Source organism: Aedes albopictus, chromosome 1 (genome assembly GCF_035046485.1).
Source record: "Aedes albopictus strain Foshan chromosome 1, AalbF5, whole genome shotgun sequence".
Taxonomy (NCBI): Eukaryota; Metazoa; Arthropoda; class Insecta; order Diptera; family Culicidae; genus Aedes; species Aedes albopictus.
Window position 1 is genome coordinate 97,579,466 of NC_085136.1, and position 27,362 is coordinate 97,606,827.

Below are 27,362 nucleotides of genomic sequence, written 5' to 3' on the forward strand. Positions count from 1 at the left end.
ATTCATTTCCAGCGATGGAAGAATGGCCAGGTACCCATACAAGGTGAACAGCGTTTGCTGAATTCAGCTCCTCGATTTGAGTTCGACAAGCGATAACTATCTTCGACCTGGAGTTGGCCGAAGCAAGTGCTTTAATAGCAGCCTGGCTATCTGAACAGAAGTATATTACTTTGCCCATTACGTGCTGCTGAAGTGCTGATTGCACTCCACACATAAGAGCAAAGATTTCGGCCTGAAAAACGGTGCAGTGTCTACCAAGTGAATAAGACTGATACAGCCTTAGCTCACGAGAATAAACACCAGCACCTGCTCGACCTTCGAGAAGGGAGCCATCAGTGTAACATACGATGCCGTCTGAAATACTTCTTTCCAGATAACCAGATGTCCACTCTTCCCGGGAAGGGAATTTCGTGGAAAATGTCCTATATGGAAAATTACAAGCAATTGTAAGATCACTTGGAGCAAGGACAATTTTGTCCCAATTCACTAAAAGTGGAAACAACGAGGTGTGTGTTGATGTGCGATTCACAGGAGTTTCCTCTAGTAGACCGAGTACCCGTAACCGGTAAGTGCAAGAAAGGGCTTCTTGTTTGAGATGAATGTGTAGTGGGGCAACGTCAAAGAGAACTTCGAGCGCTGCCGTAGGAGTTGAAGAGAACGCTCCAGACATCGCCATTAAGCACATCCTTTGGAGATGGCCTAATTTTGATTGGACCGTTCTCACTTCACCCTTTTGCCACCACACAAGACATCCATAAGCCAATATTGGCCGAACCACAGTTGTGAAGATCCATTTGATATACTTGGGTTTTAGACCCCAAGTTGTACCAAAAGTACGCCGGCATTGCCCGAAGGCCATACAAGCTTTCTTGATTCTGAACTCAATGTGAGGTGTCCAGGAAAGCTTGGAATCAAGAATGACTCCAACGTACTTTACCTGTTCAGTCACATCGATTTCAGAATCAAAGAGACGCAAAGGTCGAACGCCATTACGGTTTCGCCTTTCCGTGAAAAGAACAATAGATGTTTTACTCGGATTAACCGAAAGGCCATATTGGCGACACCAACCCTCAACTACCTGAAGGGCGTTTTGCATCAGGTCGAAAAGGGTGCTGATGCACATACCAACTAACAATGTTAGGTAGTCGTCGGCAAAACCATAAGTAGGAAAACCGCTATTATTGAGTTGCCTCAATAGCGTATCTGCTACGAGATTCCACAAAAGCGGTGATAAGACTCCCCCTTGGGGGCATCCACAAACACTCAATTTCCTAATCCCTGCTAGACGCAATGTCGAGAAGAGATATCGGTTTTTGAGCATTTGGTGAATCCAATTGGAAATCATTGGAGATATACCATGACTCCGTGCGGCTTCCAATATGGCATCGAAAGGCACGTTGTCAAAGGCACCCTCGATATCTAAGAAAACACCCAAACAAGATTGCTTTTGAGCGAATGCTTTCTCGATATCGTAAACAACCTTGTGTAAAAGAGTCACAGTGGACTTACCAGATTGGTAGGCATGTTGGTTCACATGAAGAGGCACGTTGGCCAGATGAACATCACGGATGTGATGATCCACAATGCGTTCTAAGCATTTCAGAAGAAAAGAGGTCAAACTGATAGGTCTGAAACTCTTTGCTTCTTCATACGACGCACGACCCACTTTCGGAATAAACTTTACAGTAATATCCCTCCAGGATTTGGGAATATACCCTGTAGCAAAACTGCAAACAAGTAGTTTTTTCAAAACATGTTTGAAATAATCAAATCCCTTCTGAAGCAAAATAGGATAAATCCCATCTGCCCCAGGAGATTTGAAAGGAGCAAAGCTATTAAGAGCCCACTCAATCGATTCTATAGTTACAATACTCCGAGCCGAAGCTAAAGAATCATAACTACAAGAAAAGACATCAGGATCATCCGAAGATGTAATATCCACACATCCAGGGAAGTGTGTGCTGAATAAGCATTCCAGAACTTCCTCATCAGAGGAAGTCAGATCGCCATTTGGCAAACGAAGTTCGTTCACCCGGAAATCCTTAGATTTCGCAAGGATTTTGTTTAACCGACTGACTTCACTCAAGCTGGAAACATTTGTACAAAGGTTTTTCCAGCCGGATCGTTCAGCAGACCGGAGAGCTTTCCTGTAGGCCATGCGAGCCGACCTGAAAGCCTCCGAACCAGCCGAACGTCGTCTGTTCCAACTCTTTCTACATTGTTTCCTGAGTTTCGCCAGATCAGAGTTCCACCAAGGGGTTCCTCTTGTGATCTTCACAGACCGTAGAGGGCATGCTTCTTCAAAAGCTTCCATGATGAAGGTCGTTGTAGTATCAACGGCATCATCTAAATCACTTGGAGTGTCAATGGATGGTGAATATCCATGAAATTTGGCTGCAACCAAATCAGTATAAAGATCCCAGTTTGTTGACCGAGGATTCCTGAAACGCAATGTTTGCGAAGTAACATTTAAATGTTCAAAAAAGATGTAGCGATGGTCAGATAAAGATTCTTCATCTGACACATGCCAATTGGTCAGCTCGTGACTAATTCTGCTAGAGCAAAGCGTTATATCTAACACTTCCTCTCTAGCAGATACCATGAAGGTTGGGCGGTTGCCTATGTTAAGTAATGCAAGATCTGTACTACTTAAGTACTCCATCAAACTGGAGCCTCTCAAGTTAATGTCTGAGCTGCCCCAGATGATATGGTGAGCATTAGCATCACTGCCAACAATTAGCGGAAGGCCTTTTGAAGTGCAGTATGCGATGACTTGTTTGAAAGCATCCGTAGGGGATGGTTCATCATGCGGTAAATACACAGAACAATAGACGTATTTCCTGTTGAGATTTCCAACAGATACATCAATTGTGATAGCACATACATCTCTGGTGGTTAGTTCAGAGATGAGTGTAGCAACTATTGCGTTGTTGACAAGCACACAGGCTCGAGGCATGACACGCGAGTTTGCCATTTCATGTTTACTGAAAATGGCAAACACCGGGTTCACAAGGTTCCCTAGATAGAAATTTCCCTTACGAAAGTAAGGTTCTTGTACCAAGGCCACTTGGGCTGTACCATTTTGCATAAGTCTGCAAAGATTGATCGTTGCTGTTCTTTTATGCTGAAGATTGATCTGAGCTATCTTAACCGTAGCCACTACCCAAACTAGGTAAGATTAAACTCTTCGCAACAACAGCACAACAAAGAACAGCAATGATAAAACCAAATCGGTATCGATTGGAAAACGCCAAAGGCGAGGATACACAGAATACACTGTGTAAATCGCATAATGCGAAACCATATAGGTGAAAATTTAAACTAATTAACAACATCTTCATAATCCCGCCCTTATTTAGCCTCAAGTGAGACTAAAGAAGGGCAGCTGATTGTCTCGGAGAAACACAAGGTCCACTGCACCATTGCTCCGGTTAGCGCAGTAAGGGCTACATACTGTGGAGGGCGCCCTGGTACTCCACAGGCTCCGTTAGCGGTTAGGTTTTTATTAGACCCCCCTAGCCATTCATTCCTAGGCACGGTAAGCATAAAGCCGCATCACACCATGAATTAGGGGTCACCTGTTGGTGGATTCTTACCACCGGAACAGGCGGTCCGTAGTGTTATTCTTAGCCAATTGAGACAATCGCTACCGACACTACACAGCTATCTAGGCTGATCGAGAAAAGAAGTTAATATTGATGATCAACTTCATACGGACTCGAACAGCCGTTTAAATTCAAATCTACCTTCAAATTCAAGGTAGTCTTTCTTAAGAGTTTGAGGCTCAAACATTAAAAGCCAGATAAACGATATGATTTCTTATATCATGAAATGGATTTCTGTTAATTGTATGAAAGTGCGATGCACATCAACATTTCGCTTGAGTTTTATTGAAATGGGGTTTCGAAGGCACGGGAAAGGCGCCATCACCGCTAGGTGGATTATTTCGGGTTTTTCTTGTCATTATCAATGCTTGCAGCACATCGGAGATGTAGTGCAAGTATTGAAGCGGCTAGGCCTACTGTGCAGATTCTTGTTGTGGATATTGATGCCACAATGAAGCTATAGAACGGGGACATCTCGTACCAACCGCTCAGCATAGTATTTTAGTATGAATGTGAAATAAATACGTTAGGAGTGACTTTGCTAAGAAGGTTAATGTCACTCCGTCGATGCTCATCTTCATGGGATGGGACAAAGGAATTTAACCCTCATGTCCAGGCTACAAAGCCTAGGCTTAAGCGCCATGACTCGCTCTCTGAAACGAGAAAAAAATGTGATCCCTTCCCGTATAAAAACAAAAAAAATATAGGAAATAAAATAGTAAATATACCAAAAGGAACACTTATACACACCAAAAAATTCTCAATTTTAATAGTGACACAAAAGACTAAACCGACGGAATTAGCTTGGACATAAACTTAAATGTGATGCATTTTTGCAAGTTTGATGATGTGCTTACTAAAATTTACAAGTTGGCAATGTTTGAGTGCTTCTGCCTATAATATTTTAACACATAACTTATATATCAGTTCTTTTTGTGTTGGAAATTTACACGATTTGTGACATAAACACGCAATGTTTACTGATGCTGAACCGTCAAACAGCATCTTCCGAAATCAGTGTTGGGCCATTTGAAAATTGGTTGACTGCCGTCGTGGAGTAGTGAGATTTTAGTGTTTTCCTGCATTGAAGACGAATATTAGATATAGTTATTAGGTTTCGCTGGATGTGGTCATCAATTGGTAGCAGAAAATTAACTGGGTACGTGTCAGAAATATTCTATTACACATTTAATCAGTGACAAGATATGACCGAGTGATTCAACGAAAATGTTGTTCTTTTGTGGTAATAAATAACAACTAATAATTTCTTTATATGATACTTGTGTTCATCAATATAAACCCCTAGAAAGAAAATATAAGAAATCCGCAAAGCATTTGAAGCAACCGAATGCATATTTATGGTATGCAAATTGATTGAGGTTATGAACGTGCGGACGACGCGCTGTACTGGTGCAGTAAAATTACAAGATTCAAATATTTTTGACATCGTGTAAAATTAAGATCGCACACAATTTTGTGTCATTTGTGACGCTTTTATATGTCGCTCATAAATGACACAAAATTACACGATTTTTTCGAAGTGTGTAGTAATCGTGATTGTGATATGTACAACTACAAAAAATCAAATCAGAACGAACTCACCAAACTCTGCACTTCGAGTACACCAATAGCAGAAACGGATTCCATTTCCGTCTCATCAGCCAACTAATTTTCTTCATAGAAACAAAGAAATTACTGCAGTCTCCTGCTAACAATGTCATCTTTAGCACACATGCCAGGTTTCGGAACGTTTTGGTGTACACACTTTTTTTCTTATACCTTTTTCCTTGTACACTAACAATCACTTGAACAACTTTATATGAACGTAAATTTTTATTTTCCTTTAAATTTAAATTTCGCTCTTCGCCTAACTAGCTCAACAACAAACTGCAGAACCGATAACCTGATGGATTAAACCTAATTAATATCGACCCTTTTCAATTCCCGAAACTGAAGTAAACTGCATGTTTCCGTGATCTAAGTACACTGGCGCACAGCGCTTCTGCTGCCATAGCAGCATGCTTTTTTCAACACAGTTTTCTCACGGAACTACTCATCTCTTTTCCAAATCCGCACCAACCAACAGATTTGCCCTTTGGTTGGGAGCGTTTCTTGCACCGGAAAACGTTACATTTGCGACGGGTACTCGATAAGCACGGTTTTCATTTATTTTCCGCTGTTCAAGTCCACTCGCGATGCATAATTATTGAACCACTCAACACGTATTTCAATGGTCAATCTTCCTTTTTCCGCTTGCAGCGGAAGTAAATCCAAACTATGAGGAGCACGACAAAAACACGCCACGAGAAATTTTTGCACCCGTCTTCGCGCGCGGCATACTACGATCATACGGAGGATTGTGTGATGCTCTTGAAACAAACTAGGGTCTTGTATCATTTGGGCAGGTGTACCTATTTTGGGCACTTGCCGCTATAACTTAGCCAATTTCCAACGGATTGATTTGAATTTTTGTATAGAATTAGGCATGTACAGTATCTATCTCTATTATCTGATTATCTGATTATCTGATAAGCGGTTAGCAAGGGAATAGCCTCAGATGCCATTGAAGACTGTCGGTTGTGTTCCAGAACTGGTTCTGGGTGTCCCGCCGAAAGAGGTTAAATGTAAAATTAAACAAAACCCATGCGGTACATCAAATAGCAGCGTTTTTGATAACCTAATGAGGGTTAGTAGAAAAAATAGTCTCAGCCAACCGGTAATGTTCCGGCACCGGTTCTGGGTGTTCTACCGGAAGTGGTCAAATGTAAAAGTGAAAGAAACTCTCTATGCGATATTCAAATTCGCGCCATAGTCTGGTAGTGTTTTAGGACCAGTTCCGAGAGTCTCTTTTCAAGTGATCAGATAAAAAAGTGAACCAACCCCATCCGTGCGTTACATCAAACCACGGCTTTTTTTGGTAAAATATGACGAATGAGCAAGAAAATGAACTCAGACCACATTTCAAACTACCGATAGTGTTCCTGAACCGGTACCGGGTGTCCCGCCAGAAGTTGTCAGATGTAACCAAACCCATGCATGCGCCACATCACATTGTGGCTTTTTCAATAATCTGATAATTCTGATAAACATTTAGCAAGAAAACTTTATCTACCCACATTTCAGATTATCGGAAGTGCGCCGGAACCGGTTCAGTGTGTCCTGTCGGATTTGGTCAGATATAAATGTGAACCAAACCCTTGCATGTAACACAAAAAAAATCCAGTACTGCATATACTGCAGATTCAGGACTCCAGAACACTTCGGCCTACGTTGATGGAAAGATCATGAGTACGTATTTAACAAGAAAGGCACTATCACCACTAGGTGGATGAATCTGTTTTTCTTTTGTAATTTTTCAAAAAGCTTAACACAGCGCTACAGACTTGCTCCCTCTCCATAGCGTTACGTACGAACGAACGAACGCCAATTTGTCAACACTCGATCTACTAAAGAATTTCACAACTTTATTTTTAAGTAATTCAGAATCCTAACGCACAGACCGAGGTTCTAATGAAATCTTCCCCATTTTCCTTTCCGATTCCACAATCGATTACATTTTCGTGGGAATCGGATTGAAGTCTGAGAATCTACACGCTATTTTATAGCAGATAATCTTTCGAAACTGAACGAAAAATAGTTTGAGAATTTCAGAAAAATGCCGCAAAAAATTTGAAAGAATCTCATGTAAAATCAAAAAACAAATCCCTAAAAGAAGGTTTGAATCAACCCCGCAAGGAGTCCCTAGACAAGTCCTTAATGGAAACCCAGGCAGGACACATTTAAAAACTAATCATGTAGAAAATTTCTAAAGACATCACAAAGGAATGCCGGGTGGAATACCTGGTGGAATCCTTATCTGAATGCTTGAAGGGTGCTCAGGAAAAGTCCTGAGAAGAATACTGGGGACAATTTAAGCAGAAGTTCCATGAGAAATCTTGGAACGAATCCCTCTTAGAATCTGGTAAGGAATTACAAGATGGAACGTTATAGGAACTCTAGAAGAAATCCATAGAGAATTATCAGGAGGAATTGCTGAATATTTTTATAGGTAAATTCTTGCGGGTGGCCATTCAGACCAAGATACTCGGGATATGAATTTTATCAGCGCCATCTTTTGTGGTTATTTTTAACTTGAAATCTTTTTGGCACAATACTCTTGTATACTTGAACGAATTTGTTCACATCTCCAAATCCTTTCGACACCAACTTCAAATTCAAAACCATTTTTAACATATTACGAAAACAGATTTAGTTCTGGACTCATAAACTGCACCACGCAATATATAATTTTTGCAGCAGTGTTCACGCCATCCAATAAGCCAATTCTGAAATTAATTGTTGACCATACAAGAAATGTGGATCTTCTGAAAAACTTCTCTGAAGACAGTATGCTGAAATATTGTGTAATTCTCAAGATATTCACTTTAAAAACTGTCCTAGAAACAAAACGTTAGACGAATAAAAGTTAAGAATGAATGTAAGCTCAATGACTGAGTTTGTAGGAAATTTGACGCTAACAATGATATCTAACACTTACTAGTTTTGATAAACCTGGCATGTAATTCGGAATCGATGTAATATTTGGAAATGACACTCTGCGCCCCCTACTGTTTCTTACCGATCGTCCCATGCTTAACTTGGTAATTGTCCAACCATTTCGCAACAGCCAGCCGTGCGAACCATCCCACATTCTATTCTTCTCAGCCTACTTTTTTGGTGACACTTTGTCTAGCCCAGTCATCGGACCGTGGGAACCATCCCTTTCTCCACCTGCATTCGCACCATTTCAGGTAGGTAGGTACCGAACAAATAGATCTGCATTTTTTGCGCATCTTCAAGCATTCCTTTTTTGCATTGCTTTTCATACTTTGTTTGAATTCTTCGCACAATCTCCCAAGAGCACGAAAGTATACTTTCTTTCTGCTGCTGAATAAAAGATTACTATAAAGCACACTCCTTTCGGGGGGACCACACCGTCCTCTCGACTCTCAAAAGCGGCAAACGGAAAAGATGATTTATTCATTTGCCTTTCATTTGCACGCGGAAACATCTCCGGATCTTGAAGAAGCCGGCCGGAGCGGGGGAGCTCGGTTGGGCTTTCTTAAGATTCGCAGCTCGCGCCTCTTTCGCGATGATAAAAGCAAACCAAGATATTCAAATCCTGAAGCAGCGCCCGAGCAGGAGAAAATAGCTGAAGAATAACTAACTCAGGTATGGAAAACCGAATACCTACAACCTGAATGAGGTATTAAGTAGCCTTGCATAAGAGGTAAAATACCTAAAATAATAACTGGTGTGTATTCTGTGCATAACGCGTGAATAATGACATCAGGTATGGCAATAACTAAATAATAATCGAAGATTTTTCCATAAAAATAGCGATTTTTCTATAATTGAATAATACCTCAATCAGTCCTCAACACCAAATCAATAACTCGTTGAGGTATTGTATCAATACCTACAAAATACCAAAATAAGATATTTTAAATACCTGGACAACCGACCAATACCTTGTCTTGGTATGATACCTGACTTTGGTATGCTCCAGTTATGTGGCAGTTATTCATTCCTGCTCGGGCGGAGATGCTTCTGCTGCTGGAATTCCTTCAATGATGAAAGAAACAAAAAAGAGTCCTCCTCCAAGCAAGAATCAGAATAAAATATTGCTTTCGTTAGAATTGCGAAGCTTCTCCGGTCGTAGGATTGTTGCGTAATTGTCTGCAGCTTAATGGAGGGAGCATCATTCTTTGCGATTGCGGAAGAAAATTTTTTTCACCTAGCTGCAGATGCAGCTGTGTAGTACCCATTCATGCATTCTTTTGCGTGCGAAAGTGGGATTGATGAGAATGCAGATTTTCAAGTTAGAAATATTAAGAAACTGAATCGTTTTATTCTACTTTAAGGACAAACTTCTTAACATCCCGCTTTAACAGTGCATCAAAACTTCAAACGCACAAATCTCAAGAAGCAAGCTTCACACAACAAAGTATTCTATTATTCTGTTCTTGCTCACTTGTAATGAGTCTAAAATAAGAAGATCAGGTGCGCTGGTTTTGTTTACGAAGAGATTTGTGCCCTCGAAATCGTGAGTAGGTGCCAAAGTTGGCCATTGTGGCGGCCATGTTGGGATTCTAACAAGTCTGTCCTTAAATGGAATCTTACCTTTATTTTCTTTGCTATAATGTTCTCTTCTTCTTCTTCTTCTTCTTCTTCTTCTTCTTCTTCTTCTTCTTCTTCTTCTTCTTCTTTATGACTCTACGTCCACACTGGGACTTGGCCTGCCTCACTGCAACTTAGTGTTCTTTGAACACTTCCACAGTTATTAATTGAAGGGCTTTCTTTGCCTGTCATAGCATGAATTTGTATAGGGTCTTATAACATTTGGGCAGGTGTACCTATTTTGGGCATTTGCCGATATAACTAAGTCAATTTTAAACCGATTGATTTGAATTTTTGTACAGAGTTAGATACTATACGTGCGTAACTCTATACAAAATTTCAAATCAATCGGTTTGAAATTGACTTAGTTATATCGGCAAATGCCCAAAATAGGTATACCTGCCCAAATGTAACAAGACCCCATTGTGAAAGCAAGTACAATAATATTTTATGCCCAGGGAGTCGAGAAAATTTTCCCGAACGGAACGGGAATCGAACCCGTTGTCTCCGGATTGGCGATCCATAGCCTTAACCACTAGGCTAACTGGAGACCTCTTCCTCATTTTCTTCTCCAATCCTTCTTCCAGATCTTTCTCTAGGTAATTGCCGGATTTAAGGTTCGGTTGTTATGATCTCTTCAACAGTTATTTGAAGCAAATATCTTCCTCTCCCTAGTCTTGCTTGGTACCTTCTCATTGTTCATTTGAATTCCGCAGGGCTTTTGCACCTCCCATCCGTCCGAAAATAATCATGTTCCGCTCCGGAAAAGCGTGAAATATAATTGTTCCTAGAGCGTGAAAACATGACATCGAGAAACCGAAACCCCTTTCGTCTTTCCGGCTAATTATCACTTGGGGGAGAGAGAGCCGACTTTTTTGGTTGAGTCTGTCTGCAGCGCAGATGAAATCAAAACTCACAGCAATGATGACCATGTCACGAGCAAACCGGCGAGCGAGTGATGAGTTTCTTCACCGTCGCGTCGTAAACGAGGTGAAAAGTGATACCTCAGCGAGTGTCACACTCGCTCCCGGATGGCGGTGGAGGAAATTTCCTCCGACGGGAGTGGAATGTTCGAAATCGGAACGGATTGTTTTTATTAATTTAAACTCATGAAATGAGTACTACCTAGTTCTGGTGCTAATGGTTATAAAGTTATAAGCGAAATACGTAGGACAATCTTCTTAACTTTTGACTCAGGGTTGATAATAGTTATAAATTAATCTAGGAATCCCACAAAAATGTTGTTCAAAAAAGAGTCCATCTAAACGTTCCTTCAATAATTCATCCAGAAATTAGTGCAGACATGTAAGTGTAGAATTAGCTATAAGTTAAAATACACATTAATAAAAACAAAAAAAAAAGTGCAGACATGTATTCCTTCATATTTTTCCAAGAGTTCCTACAGAAATTCTTCCAGGATTTCGTTGAGAATGCTCTCCTGGGATTTCCTTAGGAATTCTTTATGGGATTGCTTCCGGGATACCTCATGGGGTTTCTTCAGGAATTTCTCCAGGGATTCTTTGAGGAACAACTCCAGGTATTGTTTAAGAAAATCCTTCCAGGAACTCTTCTTGAGATTTCTTCTGGATTTTTTTCTGGATTTTTTTTTTCAGGAACTCCTTCAGAAAGCATTCCAGGACTTCCCAGAGAAACTGTTTGACGATTCCCATAGGAATTCCGCATGAGATTGATTCTGGGATTCCTCCAGGGATTTTATCAGGAATTCCTCCATGGAGTTCCTCCACGAACTCTTCTTAGGATTTCTTAAGGATTTCTTACAGAAATCCCTATGCGATCTCTTCAGTACTTTCCCCTGGGATTCCTCCAGGAATTTCTCACGAGATTCCTCCAGTAATTCTTCCAGAGATTCCTGCTGAATTTCTTCCCAGGATTCTGCTGGGAATTTTTGCAAGGATTTATCTTAAACATTCCTTCAGGGATTCCTCGGGGAATTCCTGCAGGGATTATTCCCAGAATGCCTCTAGAGATTCCTCCAAAGCTTCCTCCGGGAATTTCAATAGGCATTCCTTCAGGCATTTCTCCATGGTTGCCTTCTAGATTTGTTCCAAGATTTTTTCAAGAAATTCCTTCAGGAACTTCTCCTTAGATTTCTTTAGGGATTCTCCAGGAATTCCTCCAAGGATACCTCCAGGGATTCCTCCGGGAATTTCTCCCGAGATTTCTCCGGGAATCGCTGCAGGCATTCTTTCTGAAATTCTTCTGGGGGTTCCTGTAGGTATTTCTTCATAAATTTCTCTACGGAATCCTCCTCGAATTCCTCCAAGAACACCGACAGGCATTCATCCAGGTTTTCCTCAAGGCATTCCTCGAGAAGTTCCTTCAAGAATTCCTCTGCGATGATCTAGGAAGTTCTCCACGTTCCTCCCGGAATTTATCCAAGAATTCTTCCAGGTTTTCCACAAGGAGCTCTTCCAAGAATTCTTCAGGGATACCTCCGGGAATTCTTAAATGTATTTCTTTAAAGATTCCTCCAAAATCTGCATCCAGGAATGTCTCTATGGACTCCAGGAATTCCTCCAAGAATTTCTTTTTGATTTTGCAAGAAATGCAGTATGAATTTTCGAAGTGATTCCTCGAAGAATTGCTTAACCCTTTGGAGACGGCATTTTCACCTATCTGGACGCAACCTCGCTGGTCTAGAACACGTTTGTTATGGTCGATTTTCTCGGCTGGGCACATATGACCCATCCGTCCCCAAAGGGTTAAGCAAACGCTAAAAGAACTAATGTGAGAATTTTTGAAGTACTGTGTGAGGAAATTTCTGAATGAATCCCTGGTGGATTATCTACGGAAATCCCTAGAAGATTATCAGATGGAATACCCGAAGGAATATCTGGAATACTTTTTGGAAGAATTATTCAAAGAATATCTGAAAGAATTTCAGAAGGAAATGCTGGAGGAATTTAAGAATCATCCAAGCATTTAGAAGAAAATGACTATCTCATTATGCAAAATGCCATTTGGCACAATGCCGTTGGGCATAATATGAAGAACAGCATTCTGGGTGAGAATGTGCATAATCCTCGTTATGCCAAATATCAATTATTATCATTATTATCTTTATTGAAGAGATTTGCAGCCATCTGCTGGCTCATCTCTTATTAAATGGCAATTATGCCAATTGGCTTCATGTCAAATGGACAGGGCCGATAAAAATGTTGGAGTAATTTCAAAATTTGGGGGAACTTCCTGAAGAGTATTCCACGAAAGATTTGTAAAAGAAGCTTAGAAACTTGACAAATAAATCTTCGGATGATAAAAATTATGAAATCATTGCAAATTTCCAATTTTCTGAAAGAATCGCTGAAAAAATTAATTAAAAAAAAAGATTTTCCAGGAGGATTTTTTTTTTGATCCATTAAGGAATTCCTGAATAAATTCATGTGAGAGTTTCTAAAGTAATCCATAGAAAATTTTCTCGAAATCCCTCGAGAAATTTCTGACAGAATTTCTGAAGATAGTTCCGAAACGATTGTTTTGAAGAATTCCTATGGAATTTTTTGTAGAAATCAGCGGAACGTTTTCTAAACAACCTTCAAGAAATTTCTAAAGGAAGAAGCTGTAAAGGAATTTTTGGAAGAATTTTATGAAACAAACCCTGGATAGATTTTTGGAAGTATCTTTGGTGGATTTTCCAAACGAACCTTTGCCATATTCTCAGAAAAAAAAGAAGACAAGAATTCCTAGAAGAACTTCTAAAAGTATACTAGGAAAACTTTTAGAAGGAATTTCAGGACTATCCGAAGAAAATTACCAGAAAGAATCCCTGAAGGAATTTCCTGAATAATCCGTGGAGGAATTTGTTGAAAAAGCTGTGAAGGATTTTCTTGAGGCATCCTTGGAGCAACTTCGTGTGAAATTTCTCGATAAGATTCTTGAAAAAAAATCTGAATTAATCTCTAGAGGAATTTCTGAATAAGGAATTTCCACCAGAAGCAACCGCTGATGATTTCAACTCAAAACTTTTAGTAAATACTTCTTTCAATAAAAAGAGGGAGCATTACTCAGAACCAGTATAGTGTATATAAGAAAATATTGTGATAACAGAAATAAAGGCAATGGAGTTCCAAAAGGTTTCAGAAGGGATTCCAGGGGTTCTTAGGGGCGATTTTGTTGGTTGGAATGGGTTTCAATGGTTTTCAGGGAAGTTACTGGAGATTTCTTGGGGTTTACGGGGATGCTACAGGGATGCTATCGAGGGTTTGTATGGGTTGTAGGGAATTTTCGGAGGTTTTCAGAGGGTTCAGAGGATTTTCAAAGGGGTTCTAGACGTTACATGGATTTTCAGGGAACTATCAGAGGTATTAAAAGGAGTTTCGGTGACGTTTTAGGGGACTCCAGGGCATTCCAGAGGGCCTGAAAATCCCTGAAAGTCGCTTTAACGTCTCTGGAAGCCATCGATAACCATAGAAGCTTCCGAAATTCCTTTTAAACCCCCTGTGATGCCTGAAATTCTTTGGAAGTACTCCAAAACTACTCTAAATACCTCTAAAACCTTTTTGGAACCCGCTGACAACCTGTAAAATTCCTCTGAAACTTCCTGAAATCACCTGTCTTTAATTCGCTGAAAATCGTATAAAACACATTGTAATGGCTTCGAAATCGCCCTGGAGCTCTCTCGAACCTCCTGTAACGCACATGCAATCCTCCGAAACCTTAAAAAACCAATAAAACTTCCTATGACGCTCCTAAACACCGCTGAAAATCGTCTGAAACTCCCTGAAATTGACCCGGAAACCCCCTGAAACGCTTTATTACGGCTGTTAAGGACGCAACTTTCTCGGGAAACGAAGACACCTCTCGATAGCAGCATTCTATTGCAGCAGCTTTGAGACTGCAAGGAATTGACGTTTATTTCAATAATTCTTCAGTAATATAGCACACGAACTACTTGCATTATAGTATCTTTCCGAGATGCGATTCTCCTAACAACATACTGATACTACAGAAATGAAATTCACTAAATATGTCAACTGTGCATGGCAGGCAAATGCACATGCATCTTACTCTCTGTATGCTGAGAACTGTCATAGGACTATCAAAAGAGAACTCGGGACTCACCAAACACTGGAGGAAATTTAATGGTCAAAAATTTCCAACAACTGCCCTGCAACCCTCCGCAACACCCAAAAATGTCCCTGAAACTCCCTGTCCCTAAAACCTGCCGAAACTACTACAAAGCCCCTTGAAATGCCCCTGAAAATCCCATGAAACCTCTTCAAAACCAACTGTAACATCCCTGAAACCCGGTTCCGGGTCATTTGGCCGATCGCCGTTTGACCGACAAGAAATGATGAACTTTAAGTGACCATGCCACTGTTCCCCACCTCAGTATAACTCAAAATAACAGCCAGAAGGATTTTTTTCAGCGCCAATTATTCCGTGCATATCAAAACGAGAAAGAATAGCCTATGATTGAACGAACGAAATATTTCAAACTTCCTTTGAATTCTTTTGATCATGATTCACCCAAACGGCATTCGGCCAAACGACCCATTCGGCTAGATGGCATTCGGTTAAATGACATCCGGCCAAACGGCATTCGGCCGAACACCCTGAAACCCCCTGAAACCCTCCAAAACTCCTCCTGAAACCGCTGGAAGTCCTCTGACACGGAAATGACTTCAAAAATCTCCTGAGACCCCCTCGGACCAACCATTCACCCCCCATACCACACGTAACACTCCTGATCCTCGCTAAAAAACGTCTGAAACTGTCTAAAATTGCTCCGAAAACCACCGGAAACACAAGCCCCTTAAAATATACCGGAAACTCTCAAAAGCCCCTGTTGTGGCCAGTCCTAAGCACGGATTTTCGGACCCTCTATTTAGCAAACTCGGAATTGCAGTGGAGTATGCTTTAAGCTGTAATTCAGTGTAATTAATGTAATGTCACAGTCTTAACGTTAGTCCATGTCTACTTACAAGTTCTAGTCCTTTCCGTTATTTATTTGTCCGTGTCTAACTAGACCTACAACTGTCCTGTCACTATCCTGTATAACGTCAATGATCTATTTGTTATTTATTTCATCTGTTCAATTCATAGTGTACTTACAAAGTGTTTGTTTGTTGTATAATAGTAATATAAGGTCAATTTAATTTTAGTAATCACGCGTGGTGCAAATTCAATGTTTTTTCGTTTGACAATTCGATCTGTTGTGTGTAAAGTACGTGTGTGTACAGTTTGTCAGGAGTGTCATTCATTTGTCACACTGACGTTCTGAAATTGAGGACGAACCTAGTTTACCGACTGGTGGCAGTGCTGCCGAGTGATCGGTTTCTGTAACATTCCCCGACCCGTATTGCTGGCAACCTTCTCCAGCTGTACCGTCCTTCATCATCTCGAGCACCACCAAACCTGTAACAGACCTCTGCAGCAATCCGTTGGCAGTCTGGACATCAACCCGTCGAACAACGCCATCTGCTCCTTTGTATATTTTTACTATTTTACCGCGTTTCCAGCTGTTTCGCGATCCTGCGTCTACCACCATAACCAGATCTCCAGGTTGTACAGGTTTGGCGTCCGTCAACCACTTCGACCGACAGTTAATGACAGGCAGATACTCTTTTATCCACTTGGCCCAAAACAGATCCAAAAGGTGTTGGATTTGATTCCAATTCGTCCTTAGGGCTGCGCCGTTGACTATTGGAAGCTGAGGCGGTTGTACCACTCCGCTGGAGTTCAATAACAAGAAGTGATTTGGTGTAATCGCTTCACCATCTTCGTATTCTAACGGCACTTCAGTTAACGGGCGGGAGTTGACAATAGATTCCACTTTAGTTAGGTACGTGTAGAACGTTTCTTCGTCCGGTTTTCTTCCTGCTGAAATTGTCCTCAGCGCTGTCTTCCCCGACCTCACGAGACGCTCCCACGCCCCACCCATGTGTGGCGTAGCAGGCGGGTTGAAGCGCCATTGGGTATCGGCATTGGTGAATGTTCCAGCTAGGTCCTTGTTAATGCTGGCTATTTCCTCTCTCAGTTCTCTGCTTGCGCCGATGAAGTTGGTCCCCTGATCGCTAAATATTTCCTGCGGTGCTCCTCGTCTCGCTATAAATCTACGAATAGCCATCTTGCAGCCTTCGGTTGACAGGCTACCGACCACCTCGAGATGCACAGCTCGCACCGTAAGGCATGTCACAAGCATCACCCATTTCTTCACCTCGTACCTCCGAACTCGTAGCGAGAATGGCCCGCAGTAATCCACGCCGATGTACGTGAATGCACGGATGTACGGAGTCACCCGAACTTCTGGAAGTGGAGCCATTTTGGGAAATCGTGGGCTGGATTTGTAGACAGTGCACCATGCGCACTGTTTTGCAACCTGTCGAACCATGATCCGAAGGCTAGAGATGTGGAATCTTTGGCGTATTTCGTTGAGAACTGTTTGGCCATTTCCGTGTGCGAATCGCTGATGGAACGATAAGACGAGCAATCCGGTGAAAGGATGGTTCTTAGGCAGAATTACCGGGAATTTCGCCGCATACGATGCATGTGGAGCGTTTCGTAATCGTCCATCCAACCGAATAACTCCAGCCTCGTCGATGAAGCAACATAGTTTACGTAGTGGACTGGTTTTCCCAAATTTTCTACGTTCATGGGTTTCTAGCTGCTGATTGGCACGAAGTGTATGCAGTTCATCAGAGTAGACTTCTGCTTGAACCCAACGCTATAATGTAAACTCCGCTTCCTGAATCTCTTGACGAGACAATATCGCAGACGCAGGAACTTCAGCTACGAATCTTCTTCTAGAAACAGCAATAAAACGGCGCACATAAGCAAGGGTTCTAACCAAGCGTTGAAGACTGGAGAACCTTTTGAAGTCGACAATTTGTTCCTCTGCCGCTCTGTGGTGCGCGTGTACTGGTCGTTGTTCTTCCGCTGTATCAGCTTCCGGGAGCTCCTGTTTCGGCCACTCCGATTCTTCTTTGCAGAGGAACTCTGGCCCACAGAATCGTCGGCTGTTCTCGCGTAGGTTTGGCCCGTTTTCCCATTTTGTCGCTTCGTCAGCAACGTTGAGGCGCGATGGAATCCATCTCCATTCTTCCAATTTGGTCTCGTCTAAGATTTCGCTTATCCGAAACGCAACAAACTGCCGGTAATTGAGTTGATCTGATTGGATCCATGACAAGACGGTCCTTGAATCGCTCCAAATAACCCGTCGGCAGACAGGCAGCGTGTGACTCTGCTGGATGGACTTCATCAATCGTGTACCGATGACCGCCGCCTGGAGCTCCAAACGCGGTATTGACAGTGGCTTGAGGGGAGCTACCTTTGTCTTCGACGAAACAAGCACGCATCGAAATCCCCTTTCCTGATCTTCAATCCGGAAGTAAGCGACGCAAGAGTAGGCCGTCTCGCTGGCATCCACAAACACATGAAGCTGTAGACTCCGAAGACTACCGACGCTGTATTTTGGAAAGTAGCATCGAGGTAGTTCGAGTTGAGGTAGCTGTTGAAGAACTTGAATCCATCGACGCCAAGTTTCGTGGAGTTTCTCGGGAATGGCATCATCCCAACCAATTTTGGTCCGCCAAATGTCTTGCACCAAGCACTTACCGTGGATCACGAATACCGCGACTAATCCCAGAGGGTCGAAAACACTCATGACGACCCGTAGAACTTGCCTTTTGGTTGGCACGCTCGTTCCACTGATCAACGATTGAATGTCGCTCCGAAAATTCACAGCGAAAGTGAAAATGTCGTCCTTCGGTGTCCAACTCATTCCCAGCACCCTTTCAGTCTCCGATCCTTTGCCGACTATGGAACTCTTCGTATTCTGCTGGCCCGGATCCCCGACCCAGCTCTGAATTTGACAGCCAATTCCGGATATCAAACCCGGCCTTAGCATGAACGGTCTTCACATCGAGCGCCAATTGAACAGCTTCTTCCTCACTATCTAAACTGTCCAGATAGTCATCCACGTAATGACACTCTATGATGGCTTCCGCTGCCTTCGGGTACTGCTCGCTCCACTCTTCAGCGTTCCTGTTCTTGATGTATTGGGCCGACGAAGGTGAGCAGGTGGACCCAAAGGTTGCCACGTCCATGACGTATTCCTTGCATGTTTTGCCAGGTTCATCTCGCCATAAAAATCTTTGTGATTGACGATCTTGTGGACGAATTTGAATCTGGTGAAACATTTCCCTGATGTCACCTGCGATGGCGATTTGGCGTTGCCGGAAACGAAATAGCACTGTTGTGAGCGACGCAGTCAAGTCTGGACCCTTCATCAACATGGTGTTGAACGAGATTCCTTCAATTTTAGCTGCGGCATCCCAAACTACCCGTACTTTGCCTGGTTTGTTCGGGTTTGTCACAACACCTAAGGGCAAATACCACACCCGCCGAGGATCACTGTTGTTCGCCTCCTCTTCGGTTAACTCGTGCGCATATCCCTTACATTGGTAATCCTTGATTTGCTGCTTTACGTTGTTATACAGCTCGGGGTTCCTACCAAGTCGCCGCTCCAAACATTTGAGACGATGTTCTGCCATAGTCCGGCTGTCCGGAAACTCGAAGTAGTCATTCCTCCATAGGAGACCAGTCTGGAATCTTCCAGATGGCATGCGAATGGTAGTTTTCTCCATAATCGCACGGGCCCGTCGGTCGTCTTCTGCTTCTATTCTCGTTGCAACTGCGACGCCGACACTTTCGATCGAGAAGAACTCCTTGACCGTTTCGTGAAGATCTTCGTCAGCTGACTGGGCGCAAATGTGTAGAAGTCGATGGGATGGCTCGCCAAATCCTTCCACGTTCCCGTAGATCGTCCATCCAAGCCTAGTTTTGGTGGCAACTGGCTCGAACTTCTTCCCTTCCCTTTTCTTGAGCGTTACCAGTAAATTGGCGTTGTCTACGCCAATTAGAATACGCGGCACCGTGCTGTCGTAGCTTGCCACCGGAAGACCCCGCAGATACTCGTACTTATCCGCTAGCTCTAGATATAGCAACGATTGCGGTGGTAGATCGAGTTTCTCCACTGTTCGTACATCCTCCAAGATGTGCTTCCGGTTGGCGTCGACACCTGATATCTCAATCTGCAGCAGTCGAGAGTTTGCTTCCGTCCTTGTTATTCCGCTTGTCCATTGTAGACACAGTGGTTCCAGCTCGCCAGTAACGCCAAGTTCATCCGCGAGGTCCTGCTCTACCAACGTGTAGGAAGAGCCGTCGTCGAGGAACGCCAGCGTGCGAACGGATGTTCCATTCGCATGAACGATGACCGGAATGATTCGGAAAAGTGTGGGACGAGACTGATGACGATGAACACCTACACCACCAGTTACTTTGGGCTGATCCTTGGCGCTCGACGATGATTATGGCCTTCCCGGATGCAACAGCCTATGATGACGTAGCTCGCATCCGTCCATCCCGCACACTGTCGCTTTACATGGCCATTTGCCGTGACCAATCAAGCAGCGCCTGCACAGATTTGCCTGATGAACTAGCTTCCAGCGGTCGTCGATACTTGCCTCCAGGAAGCTACGGCAATCTTTCACCTTGTGGGTTTCTTTCTTACAAACCGGACACAGCTTAGGGGTGTATGGAGTCCTCGTCTGCCCTGCGCTGCTTTCCTGTCGCTCTTCTCGGTCGTTGTCGCCCACTTCTTCCGTAGAATGGGTATTCAGAAAACCTTTCTCCTTCCCCTTTGGCTTTTCGAACTTTCCCACTGGTTCTGATCCAACATAAACTTTCGACGCGGCAAAAACGATCGTTCACATGTAGTTGCCGAACGAGCTCAGGTCTACTGTTGGCAGATGACGCTGATGCAGGGCCCAATCCAGTTTCAAGTTGGTAGGGAGCTTATCAACCAGTTCCTGAAGAAGAGTGGGATTCGACAGGTGCGCCTCCATCCCCATTGACTGCGGGTGGCTGCACAGATTTTGAACGGCAAGTCCAAAACTAATTAGGGTCTCCAGCTTGTCTGCCTTCGGTGCTGGTGTCGATTGAACCTTATTCAACAGGCAGCGTCATGTCAGGCGGAGGGCGCGAAACCGGAACTGAAGTTGTTGGCTCCGCGGCATTTGGATGGATACCCGCTACCCCAGCGTATTCTGGCGCAACGACACGTGGATCACTAGCACTTCGCGTAACACTTGACACATTTTGCCCTCTAGCGAAAACCATCGGTGTTGTGATTGGATACGAGTAGCTAGAAACACTCGTAACGCGTTGGTGTGTTGGAGGAAATACAGGGACCAATGGGGTATTAAGAGTGCCTAACGAGTTCGAAGCGTTTTCTACAAATGGCTTGGATAGCAATTGCCTTTGAGATGGATTATTAGGAATAGTTTCTACGTGTGCGAGGCGAGTGAATCTACTTAGGAGCTCGCTGCCGGTTGGCCGCGGAGGGGTGATAAAATGTCCCTGGGAGTCGTTAGTAAATAATGGAGCAGATACTGATAACATACCTTGGCTTAGCGTATTACTATCTACTAATGTTACCGTCTTAATTGTACTATCGACGAAGGCGCTGGGTTCATTTCGCTGTTGTGGTTGGTGCTGACCAGCATTTTTCTGTAGCTGTTGCTCACCTACCTGCTGCGGTAAACAAGTTGAAAACCTATCCCTTCGGCTTGCAGACTGAATGAGAGGAGAAATGACCATATTCAAGGGCGCATGTTGGTCCTTCTGGCGGGAAGTAGGAGGGGAAATATTCAAGGCTGTCAAATCGATGGTCGCTGTAGCTGGAAGATCGATATGGGCATCGACTTGGGATGTGTCCACGGTTTGACCAGCATCCTGGATCGCGGCAGATGTCGTTTTGGGCAAGGTTCCGGCGTTTGACGTGGGACCAGTGGGAATCGTATCAATTCCGGTACCGGTGGCCATGGTCAATTTCTCTTGATCTCTCACCCAAGTCTGGACTGTGCATTGAACGCTCCGGGTGCTTCGGCGGCTTCGTACACTCCGATCGTCGTCATCCTCATCTAACTCGGCCCGCAAAAGGTCGAATTTTCGTTCGATGTACTGCTTCTCCAACTCAAGCTTCTCCTGCATCGCCCTTTTCCTCCGTTCCTGTTCCTGCTCCGCAACTCTCTTCTGCATGGCTTCTTCTTCCTCCTGGCGTTCCGTCAGCAACCTTTCCTGGAGTGCTTTCTCCTCGGCTAAGCGCTGTAGCTCTAGCTCTCGCCGGGCGGCACGAACGCTGGATGTCGTTGATCTGCACGATCTCGATCCGGCCGGTGGTGGGGGAGGGGCACATCTCACACACGTAAAGGGTTTGTTGCTGATGGTATTATCGACGCCGGCACACGAGAAGTGGATCCAGCTTTCGCAAACGTCGCACTGGACCATCCACTTGTCGGCGACATTCGGCCGTGTGCAAAGGGGGCATTCGAAATTGCTCTCATCATTGCCCAATTGTCGCACAACACTTTGTCGTCGGCTTGAAGTAGCCATCTCGGGACACAAATTTATTGCACCGTAACACTAACCTGCTTCGTTCGTGGGAAGATATCTCCACCGAATTGAGGTTAGAACTTCTTAAAGTTCTGTTGTGGCCAGTCCTAAGCACGGATTTTCGGACCCTCTATTTAGCAAACTCGGAATTGCAGTGGAGTATGCTTTAAGCTGTAATTCAGTGTAATTAATGTAATGTCACAGTCTTAACGTTAGTCCATGTCTACTTACAAGTTCTAGTCCTTTCCGTTATTTATTTGTCCGTGTCTAACTAGACCTACAACTGTCCTGTCACTATCCTGTATAACGTCAATGATCTATTTGTTATTTATTTCATCTGTTCAATTCATAGTGTACTTACAAAGTGTTTGTTTGTTGTATAATAGTAATATAAGGTCAATTTAATTTTAGTAATCACGCGTGGTGCAAATTCAATGTTTTTTCGTTTGACAATTCGATCTGTTGTGTGTAAAGTACGTGTGTGTACAGTTTGTCAGGAGTATCATTCATTTGTCACACTGACGTTCTGAAATTGAGGACGAACCTAGTTTACCGACTGGTGGCAGTGCTGCCGAGTGATCGGTTTCTGTAACAGCCCCTGTAATATTCCAGAACTCTCCGAAAGTCTCTGAACCGCCCAGGATACACCCTCTAAACCCCTTGAAACACTAGGTAACCGGGGGTTTCAGGGACTTTCAGAGGGCAGGGGTTTCAGTGGATTTCAGAGGATCCTAAAGCCCTTTGAATCGTCTCAGAAAACCCGTTAAGCCTCGTTAGGCCTATTTAAGACGCCTTGGAATGCCCCAGAAACGCCCCTAAAGTTTCCATGAATCCACCTTAAACTCTATTTTGTTTTACCTGCATCGACTATGTAGGCCCTGCTGTGAGCCTTGCTGGAGTAACGGCAGTTGAATCTACGGAGATTTGGGTACATTTCAAACTAGGTTGAGTGCATTATTAGAATTGATAATTGTGAATATAAAACATTTAGTATTCCCGTAGGGCCCATATAGCCGAGGCGGTAGACGCACGGGTATTCAGCATGACCATGCTGAGGGTGACGGGTTCGATTCCCGGTCGGTCCAGGATCTTTTCGTAAAGGAAATTTCCTTGACTTCCTTGGGTATAGAGTATCTTCGTGCCTGCCACACGATATACGCATGCAAAATGGTCATTGGCAGAGGAAGCTCTCAGTTAATAACTGTGGAAGTGCTCATAGAACACTGAGGAGCAGGCTTTGTCCCAATGATAACGTTACGCCAAGAAGAAGAAGAAGAAGAAGAAGTATTCCCGGAATACTTCCAAAAATGTTTCTTGATTATTATTTTTTAATTCCTGTCAGATTGCTTTCCCAGATAACTCCATAAATTTCTCCTGGAAATCCTGAGATTATTCTGCAATTCTCCCTAGTACTCCTTCCGTAATTATTTTTGGTGTTATGCCTTCAGTTTGTCCTGGATTGCAGTGATTTGAAGATTTTTTTTTGAATCCTTCCAGGTATTTCCTCCGACATTATTCCATAGATTTCACTCAGTAATCCACCTGCAGTTTCTCTTGGAAATCATGTAGAGATTTTCAGAAGGGATGTCTCCGGATATTCTTCTAGAGAATCTTTCGTCCAAGGATTCTTCCAGAATTTTCCCCAGGCATTTCTCTCGGATTTCTTCATGAGATTTCATCCGAATCCTTTTCGGGAATTCTTCCTGGATTTTTTTGAAGACTTCTTTTCAGAAGATCCACTTTAGAATTCCTTCTAAAATTTCTCCTGAAATTCCTCCGGAGGTCACTTCTGGAATTTTGTGAGGATACCTAATATCACGACAGAGATTTCAGTAACATCTGTCTGGTGTTCTTCGCAGAAATCTGCTCCAGGAACTTTTCCAGGTATTCATCTCGGTAGTCTTCTATGTGGTCTACCTACGATTTCTCCAGAAATATTGACAGGAATTCCAAATTATGTTTGTCCAGGAAGTCCTTTCCGGGATTTTAATCGTAATTATCCTGTTATTTTCTTCAAAATTTTTCACGACATTTCTTAAGGGATTTGTAACGGAATTATTTCAGAGAAATATGGCGAAATTCGTTATGAAAATCTACCAGGGATCATTCCAGAAAATATTCCTGGTATTCATTTCGCAGTTGTGCCAACAATTCTTCCCTGCACTCTTCCCGATGTCATACGAAGTATTTTTCTACCGTTGGCGCACGTAATAACGTCCGTGATCACAAAGTTATGCTGGAACTAAGGTCTGTAATGGAGAATCTGGTACTTTCTAAACATTGTTGGGTGGATTCTATGAGTTTATTATTGATATGAGCATTGAAAGGTCATTAGAATCTTCCCAAGAGAACCTATCACTATCTCCCCATAGAATCCAGGTCTAATAGCTAGGCTTAAAGCAACCCTAGGGGTAATCAGAGACCAATTGCAATGGGAACTGGCCGTGAAATAGTGGAAGAGGGGTTGGTTGTTTGCTTCTGCAAACCTGTGCGTCTTTTCCCCAAGGATATGTTGGTCAAAACAGCGTCTGTTCTCTATTTTAGGGATAGCTGATCATTGTCCGAGTGGCAGTGAATGACTCTAAGTTCAACTGTGTACCTTCCATGATCCTGCGGAGAGTTAGGAAGATGTGCCCGGTTATGCAAGCTAGCCGTAAAATCAATTGCAACGGAAAGTCAGCTACTGAAAACAAAGCAGCTGGTAGGGATGGTAAGTCGGCAGCACTTTAAAGCAATCACCATTTTGAATGCCGCCTGTTGGGGCTCGATTAACCGATTCACAACACTTAAAGGCAGTAAAACCTCGGGAAGGGCAATTCCTTAGGGGTTAGTAGTACGTTTTCTACATCTCTCCACAATCCTTATTTGGAGGGGATTTGGCTCTTCTTGACCTTCCTGCTGAATCCTTCCAGCGTTCTCCGATTCCTTGAAATAATGAGTTTTACGATTACCTACTCTAGTGCACGCACAAACTACATTTATATACCCAGTCAAGAATTAACATCTGTCTTATTATAAAACCTTGGCCATCGTTCGCCGATTGGCTTAAAACTACACTGAATCATACAAAGTCAGGTATTTTCCAGATCAACCCGTTAAAATCATGTAATGGTGGTGTAATCATTCTGCTCTCTACTCATTTCCTCAAAGGATCTTATACTACGGGAAAGTTGATTCAACGGTGTGTATCAGGGCGGGATAAGGAGTCTCGCAGCTGCTACAATACCTCCTACCTACAAAGTGCTATCCCAGATCATCTTCCGTAGTCTATAACCTAAAACGAATCAGTTTGTAGGAAGTTATCAAGCCGGCTTCATTGATGACCGGTCGACAACGGACCAGATCTCCATCGTACAGCAAATCCTTCAGAAGTGTCGTAAATACCAGGTCTCAATGCACCACCTGCTCATTGCTTTCAAGGCGGAAAACCACAGTATGAACCACAAAGAGCTATGGAAAGTCATGGACGAGAATAGCTAAGTATCCCACAAAGCTAATCAGACTGACCAAGGTAACAATTTACGGTGTGCAAATCTGCAGTTCATTCGGATCTCGCAGGATACTAAGACAAGGTGACGGACTCTCATGCCTACTATACCACATCGCTTTTCAAAGGGACGAACCGGACTTCACAGCCGGGATACGATTTTTACGAAATCTGGTCAATTTGTGTGCTCCACGGACGACATGGACATTGTCACCAGAACATTTGGAACGATGGCAGAGCCGTACACTCGCCTGCAACGACAAGTAACAAAGGTCGGGCTGGTTCTTCTTCTTCTTTATGATTACTCAATGTCCCAACTGGAACTTGGCTTACTTCTCTTCAATTTAGTGCTTTTTAAGCACTTCCACAGTAATTACTCAGAGGGCTTTCTTTGCCTACCAATACATGAACAAAAAAAATAACCACAAACTTATTATATCTAGGTGACAGACGACGAAAGATGATCTGGGATAGCTCTTTTAGAGGGCATTCATATTGGTGATCGCTCGGAGGTTGAAGAATGGACTAGCTAATGTGCACTTTACTGCGAACAGCTTTAAAACGTTCCACGCCGTACTTCCCGTGTGCATTGTCCGAGGCCACCATCCCATTCCATCACATCTCCGTCGCGATATGTCAGCTCGGCGCTGCGCAACATCCGTATCGTCGCTGTCAACGGACCCTGAGATATTATGATGATGGTTCGGAGGTATCGTCTGGACCAAGACCCGTGCAAAACTCCGTGTGTGTCATAAGTCTTTATGTGCGCTATGGTGGACGGGAGACACCGCCATGTGTAACTGAACACCACGCGCCAAGGAGACGCTCTGCAGGAAATGTGAGAAAGTCAAATGGTTTCGGACGTGGCGACGACGGATGGAACGTTACACATTTTTCAGGTTTTACGAGGTGCTCCGGTGCTAAAGATGACGCGACGCTGCTGAAAATGACGACGAAGACTGGCGAGTGCGACCGTGGCTGGTATGTATGGCTGCCGACGACAACGACTGGTTATTATGGTTTGATGATGATTGCGATGAAATTCTAGACAATATGTGCTAATGTGCGATGCGGTGCATGACTTTGGGATCGTACTTTCTTTCGGTGGTTTACGCCACGATCCAGGGTCCAACGACTAATAGTGTCATCTGTTGGGTGGGCATGGACATTCACACGTCAGAGGTGCGACAATAAATGTGGATACGTAAGATTCTAGAAAACAGTGATCTATGTAACTTTCTTACAAGGATGAGTGTTTTGATTACTATGACTATCGCTTATGATGGGAGGTTTGAATAACACATTAGGGGGCTGTCCATAATCCACGTGGTCATTTTTTTGGGACTTCTCAACACCGCTTTTTCTGCACTGGGTTTTATGAACCTTTTTGCTTGCTTGGATGTATCCGTGGCATTCCAATTAGATTCTACCGTGGACAATTCCCAAGTTTTTAGTTTCATCCGAAGAGCACACTCAGGAACTCCACAGAAAGGTTCAGGGCCTACAAAGCTTGATGCCGCACCCTGTCTAGCTAAATTGTCGGCATTTTCATTTCCCAGAATTCCACAATGACCGGGCACCCAGTATAAAGTTACCTCGTTCCTACTGGCCAATTGCTTCAGAGAAATAATGCATTCCCACACTAGCTTTGATTGACACGTGAAAGCTTTTACCGCATTTAGAGCCGCCTGACT

General features: G+C 43.4%; 1 protein-coding gene across 1 annotated transcript; it reads right to left on the reverse strand.

Annotated features, from left to right (window-relative positions):
- Positions 1-15,984: 15,984 nt before the first annotated feature.
- LOC134288765 (uncharacterized) lies at positions 15,985-17,049 on the reverse strand. The gene has a single exon (XM_062854635.1). It carries the CDS (start codon positions 17,047-17,049, stop codon positions 15,985-15,987), a length of 1,065 nt encoding a protein of 354 aa, XP_062710619.1.
- Between the last annotated feature and the right edge of the window lie 10,313 nt (positions 17,050-27,362).

Bases quoted from the DNA above. Each gene is read 5' to 3' on its own strand.
- LOC134288765 (XM_062854635.1), bottom strand. From the start codon at position 17,049: ATGGCTCCACTTCCAGAAGTTCGGGTGACTCCGTACATCCGTGCATTC.